Source organism: Halichondria panicea, chromosome 16 (genome assembly GCF_963675165.1).
Source record: "Halichondria panicea chromosome 16, odHalPani1.1, whole genome shotgun sequence".
Taxonomy (NCBI): Eukaryota; Metazoa; Porifera; class Demospongiae; order Suberitida; family Halichondriidae; genus Halichondria; species Halichondria panicea.
In genome coordinates, this window is record NC_087392.1 from 1,683,087 (window position 1) to 1,698,652 (window position 15,566).

Genomic DNA, 15,566 nt, shown 5'->3' on the forward strand with positions numbered 1-15,566 from the left:
CAAACAAGAGGGCGGCTTATCAGAGGAACACTCTTTCTATAAAATATAATTTGTGCTTGTGATAATTTAATAGCATATGCAACAAATACATTAGTGCAGAAATGACATGATTCGTACATCTGTACAAAAACAGCACACACATAATTATGACTAGTTAGCAACGACAGCCTGGCACTTCTTTAGATATGGGCTGAGTGTCTCTAGTGAGAGATAGGCTCTGGTTGGTATCGTACATGGGGAAAGTGGGTGGAGCTTGTTGGGCCTTCAGTTCACAGATATCCTTAGCTAGTTTGAGGAATGCTTCTTTAACGTTCATGTTGCTCTTGGCACTGCTCTCAATGAAGTCCATATCATGCAGCTCAGCGTATCTCTGCAGACAGACAGAGAATAAATAATTATCAAGTCTACTGTATGATTCTACCCATAATCTGTGAATAGCCTAATGTATTCACTCACGGCTGCATGTGACAGATCCACCTCTGCCGGTAGGTCACACTTATTACCCACTAACAGCTTCACTGCCTCAGGGCAACCACTGTATGAGGATCACATGATAGTCAGACAAGGGTAGGTACATTACATGACTCACCTGTCTGGTGCGTCCACTGCATTCATCCATATCGTCTCCACATCGGTGAAAGATCGAGGCTTTGTGACATCAAACAAGAAAATAACTCCGTCAGCCTTCCTATAGTAGACCGCAGATATCGACATGTACTTCTCTGAGCCAGCTGTATCCCAAATCTTCACCTGAAAGTACAGAAACTTGATACAATCAAGTCTCTGATAGTACATTGCAGTTACCTACCTTAATCTTCTTTCCATCTAAGTTGATCTCACTCAGATAAAAGTCAACCCCTATCGTAGTCTCCATTTCAGCCACGAAATTATTCTCACAAAATCTGCAAAATTAAACACGTTAGACAGTCAGTATGTGCACACAGTAACACCATGACTACAACAGATGCACATACCGTCTGACAAAGCTTGACTTGCCCACTCCATTGTCTCCAATGAGAATGATCTTGAAGATGTGATCGTAGACGACCGAAGCACTATTCTCAAGCAACACTGCGTGTGTGTGTGTGTGTGTGTGTGTGTTTTCAAGACTCAAAATCTTCCCAAATGGTGTGATAACACGTACAGCTATAATTAAGTATGTACAAGACTAAAACTGGTGAAAAACATCTAGAAAACCATAACAAGAAACAATAGGGTATCGATTCTCTCAATAATACAAGCGACTTCACCCAGTATATCTATTGTAGCCATGGCTGCATGACCCAAGGCTGACTATCACACGGACTACTATACATGCCACTCACACTAAACAGGGCACAATACTAATATCCAACAGAGCCTTACAAGGTGTATAGCAAGCCGCTATTGCTAACACACGTCTTCGTGCTAATACAATGAATTATTGTGTTACATACAGAGAGCAATTGCTGACGCTGTACTAATTGTGAACTAGTCGTCACGATTATAATACCGTTCATAAGGGTTACAAACTACCTACAGCTATATCTGAATGGGTACATATGTACACACCAATGAATCATTTAGTGTGTCACATTACGTGTGTTGTACAGCAAGAGATGAAATAATCAGGCCACCTCATTCTGAACAACTACAGTACACACATACAGAGATTGCTTTTGGGTTACTAATTACGTTAAATTCAACAACCTCCTGTAGCTAGCCAGGTATAACTCATCATCATTATAGCATGATTAGATACAGTACTCAGTACATATTTAATGGAGCTTAGTAGCTCACCTGCTCTGCTGTGAGCCATGTCACTGGATACTCTCTTACTGTTAGGTGTATTATGGCCTGCATGGAAGAGTAGCTCTGAGACTTAAAGCAAATATTCCAACTAAAAGTTAAGCAGTATTAACATACCTTGTACTTAGAATACTTGCTAGCTGTCTCGTTCAACGAAAAACTCAGGGGCTTTTTGTTTTGGTTTGGATGGGCTTGACTGAGAATGACCTTCTAACTGACCTGATAAGCTTACATCATAGTAATTTTGATTATGCAATGATTGCACCAAAAAGTGGGCGGATCTCAATGTCAATGTGTCCAACATAATTTATGTACTTGACAGAGTTAGTTTGTGCTGCTGCTGTAGTACTAGTAGACTTGTGTGGCTGAGATGGGGAGCTGTGTGGGTAAAGCCCCACGAACCACCAGCAGAGACTTGAACAGCAGTTCCTCCAAGCCTGTAGAGAGAGAGGTCGTGTTGAAGGCAGTCTCTCAGGACCCAGAGGAAGGTCGTCTAATCACAAAGTGAGCTACTCAACACTGGTAGAGCTAGCAAAGCATTGCAAAGTGTGTCCCTCATAGGTTGCTAGCTGATGTAAATATCCTGAGCTCAGATGATGGCCCATTGAGATGGCAGTCTCTATTCCACGGCTTGGTTCCAGTGTCTCTGTTTTGCTTCAAAGTGAGTCATTGTATTTGAGAAACCATAGCTAATGTTTCCTTTGCTGTAGCAAGGGACAGTGTACTCGTACCGAGTGTCGGCCACTGGAGTGGATGGAACATCATTCAGCACTCACATCCACATACCAGGTAGGTGCTGCCAACCAGCACATGTCGCTACAGTCATATTGATTTCAACACAGGCACTAGAGTCAGAAAAACCTCAGCATGCTTCATACAGTGGAGAGATACTGAAATTGGTAGGTGTAGCTTTCCTATTTAATTTCCGTATAGGTTTGAGGTATTTTCTTTGCAGAGGGTGGCTGGGGTCTCAACTTTATGACTGAAACAGACGCCATGAAATTTCTTGAAGGATGCTCAGTAAGAAATGCACCCCATCCCTTATTTCCCCTCCTCACTCCCTACCCCCCACACAGCCCCCCACATTGACCCCCACCTCTGAGAGACTGAGGCATGCACTGTCAACCCTTTCCCTGTCACTGCCAATTCCAGAGCCACCCTTAAGCAGCGAAACTCAACTGGATGAGGTCATCTTACAATCAAGGTTAGTAATGGCTACTTAATTTAAATTTAAATTTAAAATCTTCACATTTTCCGCTACAGAATTGACAAAGAAGAAGGAGTTCATAGAGTTCTTGACCTGACCACTCCGACCTCGAATAGCCCCCCTTCCCCGTATGATGTAGAGGCACTGTCTCCTTCCATGAGTCCAACGTCCCAACGGAGTCTAAGCGATGAAGAACACAGCCTTTTTGAGCTCTCATCCTCACTCAAAATGATCACCAATGACTTTACCCTCCCGGACATTGAAGAAGAGAGTGAGGGCACTAGCAGACCACTGAGTTTATTGAGTGAACAAGAAACTGCTAGGATTCACGAACCAGACATTAGGTATAGAGAACACTCACGATCTGCCAAAGCATTCAACAGGAGGAGTTTTGATTACACACGACATAGCTTTGAAGAAGCTGGACTAGATGTGATTGAGACAACATTTGATACTCTCAACCAGCAGTCCTGTGATCCACTACTCAGCAAGATAGTTGACACCTTGTCAGAAATGTCAACCTCGTTTGAAGAAGAAAATGTTCTTCCTGAGGCACCATTTTTACCCATTAGTCCACCTCCTGGTCCACTACTGTCCCCTCGATACAGCATGCTACTAGCTGCACTGGAGGAGAGTAAGGCAAACGCTCGTACTGAGGCAGACAAAAAAAGAGCATCAGCAATGATCAACCGTCTATCAACAATCAGCTTGGCCGACGATGAACCACCACCACTACCCGAGACCTTACCCCCTGGCAAGATGATGTCACCACGGAATAGTAAACTCGTAGCAGCACAAGAACAATCACACTTAGACCTCAGTATCTTACTGTCTAAAATGACCACAATTTATGATGAGAAAAGGAATACAAGTGCGGCTAGTGTTTCCGAGACCTCGCCACAAAATAGTCCAACAGTTGCTGAGCTAGAAGATGATCAGATACTAGCTCTCTTACCACCCCCTGACACGACGGAGGTTGGATTTGATGAGGTAGTTGAACGGAGAAAATCCATTCTGAAACTCACCCCTTCGTTCCTTCGAAACATTGAACCTCCACAAGAATTTACTGTCAGTGGTTTGTCAGAGAATAATGAAATAGCAGATCAGAATCAAGAACTTTCCTATCGTAAAGACAGCTCGACTACAGCAACAACTTTTAGTGAAGAGAAACAGAGTAGCAGCCAGGTATGTTGCATTTGCTTAAATCTCATGTGTATCGCTACTTTTTGTTCTTTCTTAGATCTCGATTGGCCAGGATGAGGATACTAGTAGTCTCAGTACCAAGGCTGGAGAGATGGATGGGCAAGGTGCAACTGCTGCAGCCTCAGGCCCTGGTAGCGGGGTCACAGCTGAACCCACCATTAGAAAGACAGGGTAAGTGTATAGAAACGCGATTGATCAGCTGACTAAAGAATGTGTTGAATGCACTTTAGGTGGCTGGAATTGAAGCCAGTACTAGTTAGCAAGAACCGTAAAGTGGGGAACACAGCAAAGACAAAGAGAAAGTGGAAGAAGTACTGGGGTGAGTATATTGAAGGTGTTGAATTTTTCCCAGCAATTACCTTCTTTTTCCGTACAGCAACTCTGAAAGGATTGCACCTACTACTGCATCAGTGTGATGATGAGTCCTCACTTAGAGAGGATGCTCACATTGACTACAAACTTGGTGAGTTGTCAAAAAGAAAACGTACTCTACAATATGTCAATGGCGGTATTTTCTGCAGATCTTGAGCTGTGTCTTGTCCACCCTGTACATGATCATGTGAAGAGAGAAAACATATTCTGTATCACCACTGCTAATGGAAATGCGTACTATCTACAGGTATGTCATAAATGTAGCAGCTTTTGGCCCATTGTGTTTTTACTCTTTATTTGACAGGCACTTGTTCAATCTGAAGTAGATGATTGGATAACTACCATTCACTGTGGTACGTAGGTCGCCATTGCTAAATAATACCCCTCTGTGTTATGCTCTCATTTTGTAGCTTCTGCTGCTGCAATCACTAAGCAAGTAGGCAGAGAGGAATCAATCAAGGTCCTTAAGGTACCTAATCCACAAAAACTTTACTATAATAGCTGTTAAGTGCATACTTTGCTATCTCTGTGCACAATCCTGTAGAAAAAGAAGGAAAAACTCGACAAGTCTATTGAGAAGGTATAGTTATGCCAAGAGGTGTATTCGTCGGTGTGGTGAAATGTTTCTTTCTCTCATGCACAACAGGAGAAGCAATTAAGGAACATGACTGAGCTCAATCTCAGCACAGCCTCTGACCACACTGCTAAAACCATGGGAACAGACCAGGTACTATCATATTTTAATATAACACTTTAATTGTTGTTGAGTTCCTGATATATTCACTACAGGTGCAGATATGCTCTGAGAACATTGAGAAGTTCAGTGTGGAGCTCTATCGACTGCGTTGCTATACAGCCTCCCTGGAGGGGGCAGAGCTCCCAAACCCTCAGGTATATTGATTTTATTATGAGCATAATATAATCCACCTGCAAACGATAGACTCTTCTCAGCTCCGTCTCCAAGCAGACTAAGCTGGCTCTGGGGAGAGTGGGAATGTTCTCTGTGTCCGCTCTCACTGCACAGGTGCATGTGGCCATTGCCATGTTTACATTTGATTCTAAAATTTGTTGTTTGAATACACTCAGGTCAATGCTCGTCATGGACTGGCTTCATCGTTGAGTACTCCAGCTCATTCAAGTGTGAGTACAGGATGACTGTAGCTAATACACGTGTAGTTCATGTTGAGTTATTCTTGCAGCCTCCACTCTCTCGAAGGAACTCATGGAAAAGAGTTGTAAGTTTATTGTTACTGCTTGCACAGTCATGTCAATACACATAACTATGGAGACATGCGTGTGTACATGTACATGTACGTTTGTGTAAATGCACTACGGTGTGTATTATCTTGCAGAAGCCATCAACTCCCAAAGGTCAAGTTACAGGGAAAAGGTCTGTCATGTCAACAGTGCATTGCATGAATAATCATACTCTTTTCACTCATAGTCTGAGAGCATTGGGGATATCTGATCCGCTGCCAATGATAAAGCCCAAAGTATCAGCAATCTCTCTCCTCACTAGCAACTATGACTCATGTGACCAGGTAGTGAGTTTGTGTACACTCAGCTGAAAATCCTGTTTACCTTGACAATTCCTTTGCCTTTTGTTGATAATCCTGCTCAACAAATTTGGAGTCTTGACAAGTAGAATTGTGCATATCGTATGCTGTAATAGGCATCATCAATGTCTCTTTCCTAGGACACGACTGATGTGGAGGATCTTCATGGCCACCTGGAAACAGAGGGTTCTCTGGGGGAGTCGGATACAGGTCTAAACATTGTCAGTGTGGGCGTACCCTCTGGGAGGCGCACTCAACTCATAGTACGCAATGACATGACTGTCAATGACATGCTCAAGGTCATCTCTGAGGTATGTGCTTACTCAGCAGTACACTGCACCATAGAGTATGTAAGTATAATGGCGCTACTTTCTCAGAAGCATCATTTGAATTGTGCTGACCACTATGTGAGGCTAAAGCTCTCAACAAGTGATGGCGTATATGGAATCATTCCGGACAAAGAGGAGTTTCTTGTTGACTTGGTGAGATCACCTTGTAAACACCTCAATCTCTACCTTAACCATGTCCACCTCTGCAGATGTACACAAGTATAGATGTATGCCAGAAATTGGTACACACAGTGACCTTAACAAAGGACAACATTGATGCTCCTGCATTTGGTGACTACCATATTCTCTCATTGATTGTTCACACTGTTTTAACATGCAGGTATGAACCTCACTCCCTACTGGGGTGAAGATGAGAGCTTGGGTTCTGTTACTGTGACAGCAGTACAAGATAAAACAGTCGCTCAGAGGGAGCGATTGAACATTGGAGATGAAATAATGCTCGTTAATGACACTAGTATCACTGAACTGGGCTGGAGTCAACTGGAAAACTTGCTCCATTCGGCCACCACCCTCTCTCTAACTGTACGGACATGCTTCATTGATCCACCTCTGTCCAGTAACACAGCGGCACAGATGATGGACAGTCTGATATGCCCTGCCCCGCCCACATCAGGCCATCCAGAACTCTCTGTAGATATGCTGAAACTACTAACTGTACCCAATCCCGATTGTGAGAAAAGCATACCTTAAGTTTAACAACCTGTTTATTGTACAATGTACCTCCTCTTCACAGCTGACAATGGCCTCTCCTCTGGATCCACGCACGGTGTCTCTGGGGAGAATCTGGAACAGCTGATGAAGGTAAGATACCCACCCGTTCATTACAAGTTGGTATAATGGCTATCCATTTGTTGGGTTCATAGCACTCCAAGGATATGTCAAAGTTGTTGCGTGTCTGGAAGATGCAGGATACTTCTGAAGACAGCTCTCCGTGGACAAAAGATGATAAGCTGAAGAAGAGTGCATCGGACTTGCTAGAAACCGAAGCTGAGTATATTAGAGTAAGAGTCTACTAGTCTACCTTGCTTGCTTCAATGCTGATCTCAATCCTCAGTATCTCAATGTACTACTGGAGCGCTACCTTCACCCACTTCAAGGGGAGACCATTCTTTCTAAGGAGGATGTAGGTCAACAAGTCATGGCTTGATCGTGATACTATTGTTTGCTTAGGTGGAGATCCTGTGTGGCGATATCATTCAGCTCGTGGAGGTCCAAAAGGAGTTCTTCACTTTGCTAAATGTATGCAACTTCTGTGTATATGTGTGTATGTGTGTGGTCAATGCTATTGCTGTACAGGAGTCGGTGTCCTTAGTGGAAAAGGATATGCAACCTTCAACTCTCAAGGTTAGTACGATGCATTTTATTCATTGTCTAATCTTCGTTTTCACTCTAGCAAATGGTAGAAGGAATTGCCAAAACATTTCTTGACCATCAAAGTCATTTTCGAGAGTACTGTACTTTCTGTGCTAGTCATCAAAAGGCTCAGGAACTCACTGGTAAATGATTAATCACACTCCTCCCTGTCCATGCTAGTACTGTGGTATTAATATATTGGTTGCAGCTCGAGTAGAGGACCAGCAGCTGCAAACGTTCCTAGAGGCTCGCAACCCTCAACAAGACACATCACTCAGCCTGAGCACACTGCTGTCAAAGCCGATTGTGGTAATTTAAGTAATTGATAGCGTATGGGATGAATGGTCACTAGTTTAAAACTGCTCTAATTTACAGCGTATCTCAAGATACCCTCTCTTCATGGGAGCCATTCAGGACAGTATTGACAAGGAGAAGGAAGAGAGGAAATCAATTAAAAGTAATCACTAAAATTACGTGCACCTTGTGGTATATAATGTGCTGTAACAATTGTGCAGAGGCTATTCAAATGATGTCCACTGTGGCGAACCACATCAATGAGATGCAGAGAGTATGTGAGGCTTATCAACTAGTGTTTGAGTCTATGTTGAAGTCATCTCAAATCACTGAGGTAAGTAAGACTGGCAGTACATTGTAGTACTAGACGGACTATTGTGTTCTTGGTGTGTAGGTTCAATTAAACATCAACATATCTGAGTTGAAATATTATGGGGAAGCCAAGTGGTTGAATCCGTCGGTGGAGAACCTCTCACGAGGGCTCAGGAAAGGTCAAGGTCCTGTAGTCAATTGTTTTGGTGAGTGTGGTAGTATTTTCAATACATAAAGTTGCGTACTTTTATGAATGTACGCCCACACAAACATACACCTCCACACATACAGTGTTTAAGTCTGTAATCATACTCATGTGCATTGAGAAGAGACAAAAACGTAAAGAAAGCAGGGTGAGATATTCTACGGTTTCAAGATGGTATTTGTGACATCGTATTTTCTTTAGGGATTGAGGGAAATCACTGTATTGGACGATGACATCAGATACAAAGCTTTGTTGCCGTCTGTCTACTGCAAATTGCATGACCTTCCAAACTCAGATGGTACTGTTAGTTAATACTCTGCATGACTGTACTATATACGTGTGTTGTACAACACTACAGGAGTCTCCAATATGTGGCAGATACAATATCGGCCAAGGTCTGGTGCTATGGTGGGAAACAACTATCTATTTCGGAATGTGTACGTCATTAATTTTACTGTAACAGTGTACTAGTTTAAATGGACCACACTTTTTCACTCAGTGATTCTGAGGACAAGTTGGCGTTCATTCGATGGATAGACTATGTGACTACAGACCAGAGGAGGATGTACGGGAGCTCTGCGTGTAGTTCAGGACACTCCACCCCCACCCTCACATCCCCACACCACTCCCCCTCTCTCACACAGCTGCCAGCTCGACGAAATAGATCTCTCTCACCACTCTCTCAATGACTGTTCCTTTAATTTGTAAATCATGACTGTTCATCTGTTTTAACTATTAAGTATAATTATAATATATGTCAAACATCAAGAGTTTAAGTTATGAATACATTTGTACCATACAATAATTTTACTATACATACGAGAGATTAATAATTAAGACATAGTTGGTTTTAGTCTCTGTTCTACTTCAATCTCCTTGATGGTTTCGTCCTGTTTGTCTACATCCCTGGCATTGGCTTTGGGCAGAGTTTTCTTTCCATTTGTGGATGTTCGTATGCCAAAATGCTCTGTAACCAATAGCAATAACTCCACCAGTCAGATCATCAATGCTTACCTGGGTGATTTTCTCTGTCTTGTTTCCGCTGTTTCACATGTGCTTCCATGATTGCTTGAGCCTGCACAGAAACAACAGTCGTTATGATGATGTCAGATGTACACATGTATTGAGAGCACACACCTTTTGTGTACTGAGGGTTCTGTCTGGTTTTGTGGTGAGCTCTGTATTAGCTAGGTTGTTCTTGATGGACTGTATAAGTAGGTCAGGGTAGTCAGCACAATGTACACACAAGACAGATAATAATGGTGGATTTTATGCTTTAATTTTAGTGTATCTTGTACAGAGCTTCTAAATAACTACAGAAAGACACGTTAACATTCACAATCTGTTACCTGAGCAGTTGTGGACCTAGCATGAAGAGGTAGCTGTGACTGGTAGGAGCTGTCACTGAAGTCAGTGGGGCAACCCTTGGCTGGCAGGTAGTGTAACCTATGGGAGGAGAAACAGAATCCTTTCTGTTTAGAATGCTATCCACACATGCGCACTTACACTTTGTGCGTGAGGAGGGTGTACATTCTCTCCAGGAGTGAGAAAGCTGCACCAGGCTTACAGTGTATCGTTCCTTCAATCACATCCTTAGCTATATCAAGCTGTTCTTTGATGAAAAACTGTGACAAAACAGCGACCCTTTATGTACAGTACTAGAAAGTGAAGTATGAATGACCTCACCCTCTCGAGTTGCTGCCAGTTTCCAAGTTTTGTCTGAATTGAGGTACCGTTGGAGAAGGAGTGCATTTGAATGTCCTGAGGATAATACCAACCCACTATCTCAGCTAGCAGGTAGCCATTGGAAAAATCTCTGCAGCATATGACAGAGGGTATATAGCTTGAGTTAGAGTTAGCAGCAATGTTAAATCTACACCTCACCTCCTCACATTTCTGATGGGATGAGTGAGATCCAAGCTTTGCAGCCATTTAATCACTTCTCTTGGTAACCCACTCATTCCTTGAGCTTCAGAGAAACTGTACTGTTTCCATGGAGATGCCTCAAGCCAAGCCTCAATAGCTGTTTCAGAGCTTGTTCTAACGACGATCTTTCACCTAGGAGGTACAGGTGGGAGTGGCTCAGCTCTTGCAAAATGGACAAAATTTTGCTGAGACATGAAGCTGACCGGAGGTCCTAGCATGTAAGTAAGTAATTGTAGGCAATAAATAAGAGATAATCATACCTTTCCTACACACACAGGTACGTATAGATCTATGCAATGAGGGTACTTCAAGTGCGTGTGTTGCTCTTACTCTGTTTGGTTTACTTGAGTCTGGTCGCGCTCATCTACCATTACTGGAGGAGCACTGGTCTGGACAACAGCATCGACATACTGTTTGACTCCCCGGGTGAGGGGAAGTCCCCACAAGTTTCCAACAATGAGATTGTCCAGTTTAACTTCAGGCGAGGGAGCATACACCTCGGCATCGACAATGCAACCACCCCTCAAGCAAGTGACACTACTAATCTGCCAAGTGATACCCTGGACAACTCTAAGGAGGATGACACATCCCTTGATTTATCTAAGGAGGATGACACATCCCTTGATTTATCAGGCCTGAGCCCTCCTAACTATTGTCTCCATACATTTTATTACATGTGGTATAGGAACGAAGATACTGATGGAGGCTACATGCATTGGAACCACCGATACCTTCCTCACTGGAAGGAAGACGTTAGCAAACGCTACCCTAAAGGGCGTCACGAACCACCCAATGACATTGGAGCTAGCTTCTATCCAAAACTAGGTCCCTACAGCTCGAAAGATCCACTCACCATGAAGACACACATGTACCAATTGCGGCAGGCCGAAGTGGGTGTGGTTTCAGTGTCATGGTACCCCAAGGGAATATCAGATGATGAAGGAGGACCCCCTGATGAGTTGATGTCACAATTATTGGACATTGCTCTCAAGTATTCAATAAAAGTCACCGTACACATTGAACCATACAAGAACAGAACTCCTCTCAGCGTGCGAAATGACCTAGAATACATTCACAAGCAATACGTCAATCACCCTGCCTTCTACAAGCTATCAAGACGCGCTAATGACCGGGCTCTCCCCTTAATCTATGTGTATGACTCTTACTTGAGCCCCGCTAAAGAGTGGAACAAAATATTCACGGCTAGTGGATCTGACACAATTCGTGGGAGAGAAATAGACTCAATCGTTTTAGGACTGTTGGTGGAGGAAAGACACAAGCAAGATATCCTGCAAGGGGGATTCGATGGATTTTACACATACTTTGCTTCAGATAGGTTCAGTTACGGGTCTACCATCAAAAACTGGGAAGGTTTGGAGAAATTCGCCCGTCAAAGAAAACTGATATTCATTCCAAGTTTCGGGCCTGGGTATAATGATGAACGTGTTCGTCCATGGAACAAAAGAAACAGCAAATCTCGGCAAAATGGCTCCTACTACAGAAAGATGTTTGATGCAGCTACACTAAGAGCTCATACCCCACAAAGCAGCTCAAAGATTGTTTCACTGACATCTTTTAATGAGTGGCATGAAGGTACACAAATCGAACCAGCTATACCCAAGCTCTATGGCAACTACACTTATATTGACTACACTCCCAATGGACCGGATTTTTATTTGCAACTCACAAGAGAGGGTTCTAAAAAGTTGGTGTGCTAAATGTTTCATTCTTTAAAATTCTTTATAACACATTTGTGTGTGCACGTATCTTTATACATTGTATCAGACAGCATATTGAACAACTGAATACACACACACAATAAGATTCATAAACAGCGCACACATAGCACCGTACTATAGTCGGTACACAGTTCTAGTTCAGTTCAGTTTCTTTACTGATAACCCTGCTGCCTGTAAGCATACTGCTGTGCTGATGAAGGCCTCGGTGGCTGGTTTTGATAGTAGTAGCCAGCTTGTGGTTGAGGGGTTGCAGTGGCCGGATTGGGAGGGTATTGCGTGGGAGTGTGCATCTGTGAGGACGGTGTGGGTGGTGTGGGAGCGGGGGCGGACTGTGGGTAGCCACTTTGTGTAGGAGGGTAGGCTTGTTGGCCAGTGCTGTATCCCGGTTGCTGTTGCTGTTGTTGTTGTTGCTGTTGGTCACCGTAGAAACTTGGGTTGACTTGCCCCGTCTGTTGCTGTGTCACTTGCCCTGGACCCATCTGCGGCGGATAGCGAGACTGCTGATTGGGGGGTTGAGATGTCAGAAAATCGGTGGAGCTCCCCTGAGCAAAGAACTGGGATGTGGAACTCTGTTGTGAAGTAGCTGTAGAGAATTATACACATATAATAATAGGCACAGGCATTGGCTCTAACTGAGCTGATGTTATATGCACTTACAAGGTATTTGAATAATAGCTGAGGTGTAATATCTTACTAGGGGCCTACACACTTAGTCACATACCTGGAGCAGCAGGTTGTGATGATGTTGGCTTTAGTGGGTCAAAAATTCCCAGGCTACCAGTGGGAGCTGTCTTAGGATTGCTGTCATCTACAACAAAACACAAACACCTACATCATCACATTCACACAGCACCAACCATATGTTAGCTAGGGTGTGTTACAAGTATAATACTAAGAACAGAGTATCTATGATGGACCACACACCTGTCCTAGCAACAGATGACATGTTGGAACTGGGTGCACTCTGCTTGATGGTATCAGGAGCCTTGGGAGTGCTCGATACTGGGATAGCGTTGGTCGTGCCTCCTGATTTACTAGAGGCTCCGTCCAGAGCATTAAGGAGGGTGTTGACCTTGTTTCGTATGGTCACCAGCTCTGTCCTGACCTCCTGAACCTCTGAGGCATCCAGTGTAGGCAGAGGCACTTTACCATGCACTGAAGGGAGGGAGAGAGATAGTGATGCAATGGACACCATGGGAAAGGAAAGATGAACTCACCATATATCTTTATTTTGAGCTGACGACAGATTTGCTTGGCCAAGTTCAGGTCAGAGGAGTCAGAGATTGTTATATAGTCACCCTCTATGAGAGAAAACAAGGAACATTATAGTCATATCACAATCGGCCAACAAAACAATAGCGCTATTGTCATAGACGCTAGATACTACAGATCATTGTGAAAGCTCGTTTTACCTTCATCACAATACTTGAGTGTGACCTCGTCCGTGTTGTTCAGTTTGCCTTTGTACACTCGTTGTAGCATGAGAAGAAGCTCGTCATAAGTGATGTCTTCGTTGTGAATGGGCACTCTTCTGAAATCATCACCCAGACGTGCCTTGATCATCAACTTTCCACTCAGATCCATTGGTAGAAAAGAGAAAGTACCGTCTTTCTGTCCTCTACTGGAGCTCATGACTCTTCAAAAGCACATACAAGAGGGTTGATGTCGATGATGATGACTTGACAGCTTTTACAGTGAGAACTAGAACAGGAAGTCACAAGACAAACTTGGACACTCCTACTATTGACCTTTCTCTTTGACCCCAGAGCAACATAAACAAACAAACGTAAAACTTTCTCTAGCTCTAGCTCTACATCATATCATGGCTACTCGTTTTCTCAATCACCCAGCAGGTATGTTGCTAGCTCACTGACCACTGTGAAACCTTTGTCACTTGCTGAAATTTCTATGCAGGTCCCAAAACCATATTTTTCTGGGCACCGGCTTTCAAGTGGGTGAGTGAATTGTTTATTATTATACACTAGACTATGACAGTTAAAATTGGTTGTCAGTGATCCTAGATACACTACCTGATATACTAAAGATGGTCGTAATTCTTGGTAATTGTTATTATTTTTATTATTATAATTATGCCTCGTGCGCATGCGCAACCGAGGTATACGGTAGTGTGTTTGTGTGTGCGTGTGTGTTTGTGTGTGCGGGTGTGTGTGTGTAGACTGCTACAGCTGCTTAAGGATCAATGAAGTGCAAGTAAGAGTTTCTATAGGCTTCTAGTCATGTTTTCTTGGTCGTGGATTTGCAAAATAATGCTTCGTTCTTGAGTTATGCCTAGTTTTTTGCTTACTTGGAATGCCATTGCAGAAAAGTGCGTAGCGAAACTTGTCCATGGAGTGTTACTACTCTACTTAGTAGTTAGCTCTGCACTAGAACACTAGCTATTGGTAGCTGCAACAGTGAGAAGAGAGCTGCAAGGCTCTGCTGCTACTAGCAGCCATTCAGACTTGGACTTTTGGCATCGATCGTTTTTAACAACAATCATTCCCACTGGTTGAGTTTCTCTGTTCTGCATGCAGCAAAATTTTATAACATCATGATGTGTGACAGTGTAATAGCTATATAGCTGTAGCTTTATGTTATGTAGCTTTGACACCTCCACCGAGGCATCAGCACCAGTGGTGCTTTCATTATTATAGTTTTTAATTTGTTACATTCCCCCATGCAGGGTCTTGTAGTAGCTGGTCTGGCTGACATGCAGAGGCCTGCAGATAAGCTGAGTGTCTCCCAGTCCTCTGCTCTGGCCGCAACTGGGGCCATTTGGTCTCGCTACTCTCTGGTCATCACCCCAGTCAACTACAACCTTTTTGGTGTCAACATCTTTGTGGCCATGACTGGGTTCTATCAACTCTACAGAATTTGGAAGTAAATTGTCTTCCCTCCACACATACACACACACATTTACGCTAAATTCAAATTTCGAGCAAATATTCCTTTTCCCTGAATGTCAGTAATAGAGCTTTGCAGATAATTATGATTTTCCTCTTCTCCCTGCAGCCACAAGAAGGAGCAAGCAAAGACTGAGAGCGAACCAAAATCTAGCTAGACAAGACTACAGTCCACATGCACATGTATACCCGCACATTTATATACTATAGAGTGTCTGTAAAATGCAACAAAAAGATGTTTTTTTTAGTGGTACTGGTACAAGCAGATTGCTGCAGACCAGCCCCACCCACCTTATTCTGTCACGCCCAGCAAAGGAAGCCATGTGTGGAGTCCACCATAAATCATCTTCACACCATT

General features: G+C 43.3%; 6 protein-coding genes across 8 annotated transcripts; 3 read left to right on the top strand and 3 right to left on the bottom strand.

Annotated features, from left to right (window-relative positions):
• Positions 1 to 75: 75 nt before the first annotated feature.
• LOC135350693 (ras-related protein Rab-13-like) lies at positions 76 to 2,035 on the bottom strand. The gene is made up of 7 exons (XM_064549557.1): positions 1,906 to 2,035; positions 1,780 to 1,836; positions 975 to 1,071; positions 809 to 902; positions 590 to 750; positions 457 to 535; positions 76 to 370 (listed from the first exon to the last, which is right to left on the bottom strand). Exons 2-7 carry the CDS (start codon positions 1,796 to 1,798, stop codon positions 155 to 157), a joined length of 666 nt encoding a protein of 221 aa, XP_064405627.1. The 5' UTR covers positions 1,799 to 1,836; positions 1,906 to 2,035; the 3' UTR covers positions 76 to 154.
• A 22-nt stretch (positions 2,036 to 2,057) lies between these two features.
• Positions 2,058 to 9,464, top strand: LOC135350666 (protein still life, isoform SIF type 1-like). The gene is made up of 39 exons (XM_064549527.1): positions 2,058 to 2,292; positions 2,350 to 2,449; positions 2,499 to 2,577; positions 2,631 to 2,687; positions 2,744 to 2,808; positions 2,865 to 2,992; positions 3,052 to 4,180; positions 4,236 to 4,369; positions 4,429 to 4,517; positions 4,575 to 4,661; positions 4,720 to 4,817; positions 4,875 to 4,923; positions 4,981 to 5,039; positions 5,115 to 5,150; positions 5,217 to 5,297; positions 5,360 to 5,461; positions 5,511 to 5,594; positions 5,657 to 5,710; positions 5,770 to 5,805; positions 5,923 to 5,960; positions 6,015 to 6,111; positions 6,267 to 6,437; positions 6,504 to 6,608; positions 6,665 to 6,746; positions 6,796 to 7,146; positions 7,210 to 7,277; positions 7,340 to 7,477; positions 7,531 to 7,599; positions 7,647 to 7,715; positions 7,773 to 7,820; positions 7,870 to 7,972; positions 8,038 to 8,138; positions 8,205 to 8,286; positions 8,345 to 8,457; positions 8,518 to 8,641; positions 8,727 to 8,788; positions 8,842 to 8,938; positions 8,999 to 9,077; positions 9,140 to 9,464. The coding sequence occupies exons 1-39, from the start codon at positions 2,159 to 2,161 to the stop codon at positions 9,327 to 9,329; spliced, it is 4,788 nt and encodes a 1,595-aa protein (XP_064405597.1). The 5' UTR covers positions 2,058 to 2,158; the 3' UTR covers positions 9,330 to 9,464.
• On the bottom strand, positions 9,405 to 10,685 carry LOC135350692 (spermatogenesis-associated protein 4-like). Its single transcript, XM_064549556.1, has 7 exons — positions 10,525 to 10,685; positions 10,327 to 10,456; positions 10,147 to 10,265; positions 9,990 to 10,086; positions 9,778 to 9,846; positions 9,655 to 9,715; positions 9,405 to 9,607 (listed from the first exon to the last, which is right to left on the bottom strand). The coding sequence occupies exons 1-7, from the start codon at positions 10,599 to 10,601 to the stop codon at positions 9,474 to 9,476; spliced, it is 687 nt and encodes a 228-aa protein (XP_064405626.1). The 5' UTR covers positions 10,602 to 10,685; the 3' UTR covers positions 9,405 to 9,473.
• Positions 10,686 to 10,697: 12 nt separating this feature from the next.
• Positions 10,698 to 12,372, top strand: LOC135350686 (glycoprotein endo-alpha-1,2-mannosidase-like). 2 transcript variants are annotated; one of them, XM_064549548.1, is made up of 2 exons: positions 10,698 to 10,788; positions 10,844 to 12,372. In XM_064549548.1, exon 2 carries the CDS (start codon positions 10,863 to 10,865, stop codon positions 12,282 to 12,284), a length of 1,422 nt encoding a protein of 473 aa, XP_064405618.1. In that variant the 5' UTR covers positions 10,698 to 10,788; positions 10,844 to 10,862; the 3' UTR covers positions 12,285 to 12,372. The 2 variants fall into 2 exon arrangements, with proteins under 2 accessions (XP_064405618.1, XP_064405617.1); XM_064549547.1 differs by having other exon boundaries at positions 10,701 to 10,784.
• Positions 12,353 to 14,032, bottom strand: LOC135350687 (protein TFG-like). 2 transcript variants are annotated; one of them, XM_064549550.1, is made up of 5 exons: positions 13,718 to 14,032; positions 13,523 to 13,606; positions 13,230 to 13,460; positions 13,027 to 13,113; positions 12,353 to 12,888 (listed from the first exon to the last, which is right to left on the bottom strand). In XM_064549550.1, exons 1-5 carry the CDS (start codon positions 13,935 to 13,937, stop codon positions 12,458 to 12,460), a joined length of 1,053 nt encoding a protein of 350 aa, XP_064405620.1. In that variant the 5' UTR covers positions 13,938 to 14,032; the 3' UTR covers positions 12,353 to 12,457. The 2 variants fall into 2 exon arrangements, with proteins under 2 accessions (XP_064405620.1, XP_064405621.1); XM_064549551.1 differs by lacking the exon at positions 13,027 to 13,113.
• A 4-nt stretch (positions 14,033 to 14,036) lies between these two features.
• Positions 14,037 to 15,459, top strand: LOC135350698 (mitochondrial pyruvate carrier 2-like). The gene is made up of 4 exons (XM_064549563.1): positions 14,037 to 14,158; positions 14,220 to 14,260; positions 14,989 to 15,185; positions 15,318 to 15,459. Exons 1-4 carry the CDS (start codon positions 14,128 to 14,130, stop codon positions 15,364 to 15,366), a joined length of 318 nt encoding a protein of 105 aa, XP_064405633.1. The 5' UTR covers positions 14,037 to 14,127; the 3' UTR covers positions 15,367 to 15,459.
• The last annotated feature ends 107 nt before the right edge of the window (positions 15,460 to 15,566 follow it).